At 43.7% G+C, this 9087-nt stretch overlaps 1 protein-coding gene across 2 annotated transcripts in view; it reads right to left on the reverse strand.

Annotated features, from left to right (window-relative positions):
* DSC2 (desmocollin 2) overlaps nucleotides 1-2689 on the reverse strand; it is a 32003-nt gene extending 29314 nt beyond the window's left edge. For both annotated transcript variants that reach the window (XM_012656613.1, XM_012656614.1), the window contains exon 1: nucleotides 2557-2689. In XM_012656613.1, the coding sequence (XP_012512067.1) occupies nucleotides 2557-2625 (69 nt within the window). In that variant the 5' untranslated portion in view covers nucleotides 2626-2689. The remainder of the gene's footprint in view (nucleotides 1-2556) is intronic.
* Between the last annotated feature and the right edge of the window lie 6398 nt (nucleotides 2690-9087).

Consider the following 9087-nt stretch of genomic DNA (forward strand, 5'->3'; position numbering starts at 1 on the left):
GAGACTCTGTCTCAAAAAAAAAAAAAAAAAAAAAAGCCTATTGTTTGGTGGAGACATCTGAACCAGCAATATTAATTTAGGATATGTTGACATCTATGTAATATTTCAAGCTATAAAAGTGGTTGAAATGGCCTGGCAAAAGGATGTAAATTTCAAGGGACAAGACCTAGAACAGAGCTCCAAGGAGCATCAGCATTTAAGAGTGGAGGAAAAAGTAGTCAAACTCATAGCAGAAAATAGAATGGTGGTTGCCGGGGGCTGGGGGTTGGGGAAAATGGGGAGTTGCTGTTTGATGGGTATAAAGGGTCAGTTATGCAAGATGAAAAAGTTCTAATATCTGCTATACGACATTGTGCTTAGAGTTAATAATACTGTACTGTACACTGAGAAATTTGTTAAGAAGTTAAATCTCATATCTTTTTTAACCACGATCACAAAAAAAAAGTGGAGAAAAAGAAAGTAGGTAGCGAATCCGATTCTGAGTGGTCAGAAAGGTCAAAAAAAAAAAAAAAGTTAATGTCAAGTAAAAGGGCACAATCAACAAGGTAGAATTTATAAAGAATGAAGTGTCTCTTGGATTTAGCAAGGGGGCTCCCTGACGATCTTAGAGGTGGTTAGGCAGAGAAGACAGAGTTCAAATGGCTAAGACACGTGTCAGGTGAGGCAATATTAGGAAGTGAGGAGAAGCTGACTGTGGAATGGTGAAGGATTACTTGGGTGTATGGAAAGGAGGTAATTAAAGGGCACCCCCCCCCAAGTCACTCTGATTTAACAATATCTTATGCTTAAATAGTCGCTACACATTTCTCACGCTTGAGTCTCACAGCCACAACAAGCACCTGCGGCTGGCAAGGCTTTGCACAGATAGGCTTTAGAGTGCCAGAGCAATTTAAGGGATTCCCGCTAAGCTTCCAGCTAGAAAGTGGCAGAATGAGGGTGTAGCCAGGGCCAGCACTCTTTTGCTCTTCACCCTACTCCTGGCCTATCACACTCTGAAGCTAAGGAAGACCAGGGAACGGGGATTCAATTCCAGTTTATTCACTTACACCTTGCTCTCTTCTAAAAAGAATCTGAGATGCCACGCAGAAAGTTTTGTATGTAAACACATGCAGAGCCATGCTACGTACTGCCAGCGCCTAAGCATGCCTTTTTTGTCAGAGAAAAACGCCACTGTCTTAACAAGAAATGGCAACCTTATTAGGGCGCTAACCAAAATTCATTTGTCATCCACAAGACCTTTTGTGACCGTTATTTATTCCATTCTCGGCTTCCTCGATTGTAAAATGTTAACTGCTGTGTACTTGGCCCTTTCTATGTTATTAATATGCTCAGGGAATTTAGTTAAGGCTTTGAAGTCCGCTCAGTTCCTTGGGAAAGACATTCTAATAACAGTAACGACTACAATTTCATTACTTAAAAATTTAGGAATCTATTGTGAAATGAGAGCAGAAGAGAAGGGGAAATTATCCAACGATTTCAGCGCCCGGTTCCACCACTCCCAGGAGGATTCATCCCTCCGGGTTCCTCCCTTTGTCCTTCAGAGCTGACTCGCGCCCAACGCCTGAGGCTCGGCACGAAGGGATCCTACTGAGTCGAACATTTTTTGCACCTGGTCGAATTAACTTTTCTCCTCTTCCGGCGGCGGAAAGGTCCAGTATGGGAGACCCTGGGCCCCAAACTGCCCCCGAGGCTGCTCCCCGGTACTGACTCCCGTGCCTCCGGGCTCCGCAGCGACATCCCGTCTTTCATGCCTGGGAGGGGGGCTGTCCCGCCATAAATAAGACCACCCCCTTTGGCTCCCAGCTCTGGAAAGAGGTAACTTCTTGGTTGTTGTGTTCTTTAAAGTGGGAAAGAAGCTGGCGCAAGGTGGGGGGCGGGAGGGTGAGCAGAAAAATGTAGACGCCTTTGGGGACGGGCAATCAGGACAATCATTCCCCCAAAGATTTAGGGGACGGAAGCCTCACTCACTAAGAAACAATGGAAACGGTCACCTGGGGCCCGCCCACCCACCGGAGCGGAAGGTCGAGACCCCCCTCCCCCACCACCCCCACCCCGATCCCGCAACAGCAGCCATCGCCGGAAGGCGAGTAGCGAGTAGTCCCTTCTTTGACCCAAGGACACTCGCTTTAGGCCCCGTCCGTCCAGCGGCTCCCCTTCCCGTGGCCTGAAGGGACACTGAGGCGGAGGTGGCCGCACACTCCCGGGGAACGTGCGAGAGGCGCAGAGGAGCAGCCCCGGCGCACCCCGCGTCCCGGCGCGCACCCAGAGGCCACGGTTTCGCCTGCGCGCTGGCGGCTGTTTTCTCTGCCCCTGTCTGCCAGCGCCGATCACATCTGCGGAGACACCCTTCCCGCCCCTTGGGGATCCGGGCGCCCAGGTCGCGATCCTCTTCCTGTCTGCCCTCCCCCAGCCCCCACAACCCCATTTTTCCGCCACCCCGCGGCCCCTTAACCCCAGCTGTGCTCGCCGCCGCCACCCAGCCCTGCTCGCCAGGTTCCCCCCGCCTCCCCAGGCGATCGGGCCCTCGCTGGAGCCGGTGGCCCCGGCGACACTCACCGTGAGGGTCAGCAAGAGCTGCCGGCAGAGGGCCCCGCTCCGGGAGCCGGTGGGTCGCGCTGCCGCCATGGAGCGCTCGGGGACGGGGCGCCGGCGGAGGCAGCGGGAGGCCGGTGGGAGGGCTCGGCGGGGCGCAGGCAGTGCGAGGCGGAGGAGGCGGAGCGCGCGGAGAGGCGCTTTTCCTCTCAGTTTCTCTGAAGCGCCTGCCTCTCACTCCAGGGGCTTTTCCTCTGGCCGAGGGTGGGGCTCCAGGCGCGTCCGAGAGACAGCGATCGGCCCCTCCTTGCAGTTTCCTTAAGTCTTCATTTCTTTAAGAACGCTACGAATGGGAACTCCCTCTCGCCGCCACCCTTTCACCTGCGCTAGGTGTTCCTCACCAGCGGACGCCACCTATATGCCCCATCACCCCCCGCCCCGGTGTCCGCCCGGCAAGATTAGCCGCCGGCCCTGCCCAGCAGAAGCCCTGACTGTACAAAGACTCACTCGGGAGCGCGCTCCCGGCCCGGGCTCCGCCCTGACCGCTGCCCTTTCCGCCTGCTGTGGCCCCTGCCCTGGGGTCAATTACAGTCCCTCAGAGACCGCCTGGATCTGAGCTATAGAGCTTGCAGTTTATGCCACAGCTATCTAAGGCCCACCTGTTAGAGGGCTGACTCCAGGGAGACTATTTTACACATTCTTTATTGGAGTGAATTTCCTACAGATATCCAAATGCGGTTTGGACAGGATTTTCAACCGTAGAACACCATTCTGCGGGGTCTCGTGTTCTTAAAAATTTGATGGTTACTATGACAACGATTCAAGAAAATTACTACAATTTAGGAACAAAAATACATCCATCCATACATACATACAGTTAGGGAATCAAGGCTACGGGGAAAATAACAAAACCAAAGGTGAGTTACCATAGAAAATGCATCCATTGAGGTCCTAGACGTTGGCTAAATGTGGGCTACTGATTTTCTCCAAGAACCTCCCTTGCAACAAATAAAGCTAAGCACAGACCTTATTTCCAACACTAGACTCCTGAATATCTCCTAGTGAAGAGTTCTCTTTCCTTACAACCATCAAAACCAGACCTCATGGTGAGAAAAGAAAGACTGGGATAATTTACACTTCCATTTGAAGTGCACTTAAACTGGATGAATTATCCCAGCACTTATCCTGGAAGATTAAAATATATAAAAGCTGTGCGCTTTCAGCTCTTCAGAAAGCAATGACAAGGCATTCTGACTCATTCTCTTGTACCTCTTGTTCAATTACTGGCTTAAACCAGGTTAAGTCTGACCACAAAGGAGAAACTTGTTTAAGTCTCCTCAAGAACGTTGAGAGAAACCTGTCTGAAAAGCCAACCATGACACTCACACCATTTAATTCTTGAAAACATTTACCATCTTAATATCATTTCATACCGAGCCAGAGTTATTGCAATATTTAGCGTATATTGAAATCAAAATTAATGTCAAACAGTGCATGCCTCACATTCTCTGTTAGTCCCATGCTCTCTTTTATTAGTGAATACCGCACAGTGGTATTCACACAATTTTGTTGTCTCCATGTCCATAAAATTATAATTGACCCTTTGCTAGTAAAATAAGCCTGGGTCATCAGCGTGAGACTATAGTTGACAGGCTTCCTTTTCCATATTTTTAAACAGGCATGTTTTTCCAGCAATGATTTCATAAACACACCTTATCCTATTCATGATGACATCATGATCTCTAGTGTGAAGCTTTTCAGAGGAGGGAGAAGCAAGCTAGTTTCAGGTTCTAGAAATCTACTCAGACTATTATCATAGCCTTTGACAATAGGGCATTTCCAAACTCTTGTCTACTCTTTAACCTCAAATGCCTTAAGGGTGGCTCGTGCTTTTCCTTATTCCGGAAAAGGGCGGGAAGAGCAATTTGACAAGAATTCATCTTAGATATTTATTTTCATCTTTCACACTAGGTAACTGAGACAATTAAAATCATGATTTTTGTTGCTCATTTCATCATGAAAAATGTTTAAACAAAGGAATATAATATAAGCTACTTAATCTAAATAAGTGGACCAACTTATTTAATGTATTTAGATTAGATATGGTCACTGAAATGGATTCCTCTATAAAACAGGTTTGAAACAAGGGGCATAAATTTAAAGAGGCAATGAAATGTGGGTAGGTGTGATTTTTTGGAACAATATCTTCTGCCTGTGGATATGATTCTGCTGACATGAACTGATTTTCCATTGCTCTACAGTAAAAGGTGCCCGAGACCAAAAGTAAGGAGCAACTTCCTTTATGTTGCTCTAGTCATCTGCCAGGTCTCAGCATTCTCATTTGTTAAGATAATCAAAGTAATACTGGATGCTGTCTGTGGTACATTCCACACCTAAAATTAAACTGTTTAGACTGCTTGTGACAGATTTTTGAGAACCTTGACTGGGAATAGGTCTTTATTTCAGACACCACATAGAAAGTGAGAATCAGAGTGATCCTTAAAGAAGAAATGAACAATCTGCAGCCGAAGGCCCATGGGCCAAATCTATGTAGTCTAACTTCACAGTTTTCTAATTTCAGAGGCCAGAAACTAAAGATATTAAGTAAAAACAAAACAAAACTCCCTTACTCGCTGGCATGCATACAGAGACAGCTGTCCTTGGGCTTCACGTTTCTGGCCAGTCCTCACTGCCAGAGACTGAGGAGGAGTAACCCACATGGGGAGACGTGATCTTTAGGGTGAATCCATCTCAGCATGGCATATGACCAAATGGAACTCAAAAGCAAGAGAAACATAGATCCAACTGGGAAAAAAACAAACAAGATTAAAGGACATTGTCTAGTTACTTTATAGGTGGGAGTAGAAAGGGGAACGTCTGCTTGTCACAATAAAACGAGCACAATTCTTTACCTCTTATAGTTGTTGCAAGGATTAACTGATGTGATGCATGAAAGACACTCAGAGCAAAGCCTGGCACATTCCAAGTGCTCCCTAAGTGTCAGCTATCACGGGCATCTGTGTTCCCCTCACTGTACTACCGCATCTCTGTGACACTCACCTCATCCTTATGACAGCTCCTTATTTCCTGTTCCTCCAGCACCTCTCCTCAGGCGGCTGTCTGTCCTGGTCTATGGCTGAATGCTAGTGCCAATTCACACACCACTCCCAAATCCTTCACCCTCCTTCCCTTCAACACCAACCCCAGACTTTGTCTGGCACAAACTGAGTTAACTATGCAACACTAAGATGAGATGCTGCAATTTGTGTCACTTGTGTACTTTCTGAAAATTTGGACCAATTTTTAAAAAGGGAGCCTCAATGTGAGAAAAGTTTTTAAATTTTCCATTTCCCAATAAATAAAATATTTACTTTTTTAATGCTGCATATATTTCTTTGTAGTTTACTTTTCAAAATTGGCCTCAATGAAACATAGTGTACTAATCAAATTCAGTTTATATTACATTTCAAAGTATGTTTTTAAATCAGGGTAGAATATGAAATAAACTATAAATTAATTCTTATTACAGTACTTTTCATTTAGCAGACCCTCATTAAAAAGAAGCCAGTAATGAATTCCAAGGCAATTGTGGTGGAAATGACTGGAGACAGTTCACAATGCCTGGTCTGCCTTTAATAGATGCTGTTGACATGAGCCCCCCAGGAGTGCTATATAAAAGAAAGTATCCTTAAAACAACAAAACTTTCATTCATTTGCTTTACTAATGAACTAATTCAACAAGTATTTATTGAGCACCTACTATGTCTTAAGCATTGTTCTGGGCACTGGGAGTGCAGTGGTGAATAAGATGAAAAGGATGTTGCTCAAGGGAAGAACTTAAGGAATGTAAAATAACTAGGTAGGACAAGAAATACTCTCCACCTGAGATCGCATCATGTTGACTTGTTTGAGAAAGAAAAGAGAAGGTAAATCTCAAAGTAAGTGCAAAATAAAACATGAACTGTGTCCTCTAAGGGTAAAAAATTACCAATATAAAAATTATTTGTTAATATTTTTTCGTGGATTATGGAATGTCACTCTCTTCTTAAATGGACCTAGAGACAAGAAAGTCACTATTCTGTGAAATAAAATAATCTGGAATATATATGCTCTTGGCTTGTTTGGCTGCAACACTCCGGTTTTCTTCCTCCCTGTGCTGGCTGTGTTTATGCATTCTTTTTGACTGGCTCCTTCTGCTCTATCTGACTTCTAAATATTGCTTGACCTCTAAATATTGCTGTACACAAATACATCTGTATTGTTTTCAAACCCTCACATTTGTGAAGCTCCTTCTGCTACAAGTGTTTTGTATATATTCTGTCCTCTACCTGGCACCTTCTTCCATCCCTCTGTTCTAATTAACTCCCACCCATCCTACTTTTATTTTCTTCCCTACCAGGTCAAATCTTCCTGTATCAGCCACTGCTTCTCAATTAGAGCCCTTGTCACGGTTACAAAGTCAAGTTTGTTTGAGCAATTATTTGATTAATATTTGTTTCTCACCAAAGATGACATTTTCATGGCTGTAGTAATCTATATTTTTTTTTGCTTCATCTTTGTATTCCCAACACTATTATGATCCTGATTTATAGTAGACACTTAATAAATATTTGTTGAATGAGTGAGCAAATGAATAAATAAATTAATGGCTTCTGAGCATTGTTGGCAAGTAATTCTTTGCTTTTCTTTTTCTTTGTTTTTCTTTTTCAATTTCTATTGGCATATTAAAGGAGTGTCTTAGTTCACATTTGTAGGGTGAGAGTTCCTAATCTAATCTCAAATATGCTGGACATGTATTACAGTAGCATATTTGATAAAATTTGAGATGAGCCTACTGAAAATTTCTAGTGTGGTTTTTGCACAAGAAAAGACAAATACATTAATGAATTTTAATTTAGAATTCAAGAGAGACCAGTGTGTAAATGGAAACTTACTCTCATGGCAGCAGACACCATGAAGAAAAGGAGAAATTATTCAGTGTTGGCATTGGGAAAACAGACTCACTATTACGGAAAAATAAAACTGGCCCCCTGCTTAATACCACATACAAAATGGCCTCCAGATGGATTAATCTATACTGTGGCGGCAAAGACATAAGTTAATGGAAGACAATATAGAAGAACATCTATGTTACCTGGAGGTAGCAAAATATTTTTGAAATAAAACCCCAAATGCATACACCTATAGGAATAAAAAAGATATGTTTGATTACATTAAAATTCAGTCTTCTATTTAACAAAAGACACCATGAATAAAGTCCATATACAGATGATAGATTGGGAGAAGACATTTGATATGACTAAAACAGACAAGGGAATAATATCTAGAACATATAAGAAACTCCTACATGTTAACAAGAACATGACAGAACATCAATAGAAAAAAAATAGGCAGAGACTATGACCAGGCATTTTACAACAGAGGAATCTAAAAACCTACAAAATATATTTTAAGAAATCAGAGAAAGGCATATTACATTCTATGACAAAGGTAGCAGATGGATTAAGGTTGCTAATCAGCTGACCTTCCAAAAAGGAGATGATTCCGGATTATCTGAGTGGCCCAGTGTAATCACAAGAGTCCTTACATGTGGAAGAGGGAGGCAGAAGAATCAGGGCCAGAGAAGATGTGATGCCAGAAGCAAAGTCAGAGCGACAGGACATAAGAAAGACCTGGCCCACTTTGCTGGCTTTAAGGATGGAGAGACCCCATGAGTCAAGGAACATGGGCAGCTTCTAGAAGCTGATAAAGGAAAGAAAAAGGATTCTCTCCTAGAGCCTCCAGGAAGGAACAAGCCCTGCCAACACCTCGATTTTAGCCTCATGAGATCCTTGTCAGACTTCTGACCTGTCAAATTGTAAGATAGGAAATTTGTGTTGTGTTAAGCCACTACATGTGTTATAACTTGTTACAACATCAGTAGAAAACTAATACACACGTAGATGATCATTCTAAAAACTCTAGTCCCCTGATTCTTTGAGTTCCTCCCATTCAGTGTCTTATCCCCCCACCACCACCTTAGCTATTCACTGCAGGGTCCTACTCTAGACCTTCCCATTACTAACCCTGTAACTACTCCACAAATCTCAGTCTCAGGAATTCCACCCCGTGACCACCATCTTCTACCTTCACAGCTCCCTCCCTCTGTTATCTCAACTCCAACAAGTATTAGAGGGCGCCAGTATCTATATCTGTAGTTTCTACCTCATTTTTACTTTTTCTCACCCCCTTTTTGATCCCGTGTCCTCCTCATCCAGCTTAAGTTTCTCGATACTCATTCTAGTAATTATAACCACTCTTTGCATATACCTCTACTCTATTACTGTCCCTAATGGCTTCATTGTTCTCCACTGTCAAAGTTAGTCCCACAGTTGAATGTGGCTAGAGACAAACTCACATCCAGCCTCGGGAGTTTCACTGTAAGGTGATAAGTACCTCAGGTGGGCCTTAATACTGCCCTGCAGTCTTATTCTATTTGTTCATTCACTCCCCCATTCTCATTGGCAATATTTTCATGCCCTCTTCTTTCTCCTCAAACCGCCTATATATCCTTTT

This window comes from Propithecus coquereli, unplaced genomic scaffold (genome assembly GCF_000956105.1).
Source record: "Propithecus coquereli isolate 6110/MARCELLA unplaced genomic scaffold, Pcoq_1.0 Scaffold51, whole genome shotgun sequence".
Taxonomy (NCBI): Eukaryota; Metazoa; Chordata; class Mammalia; order Primates; family Indriidae; genus Propithecus; species Propithecus coquereli.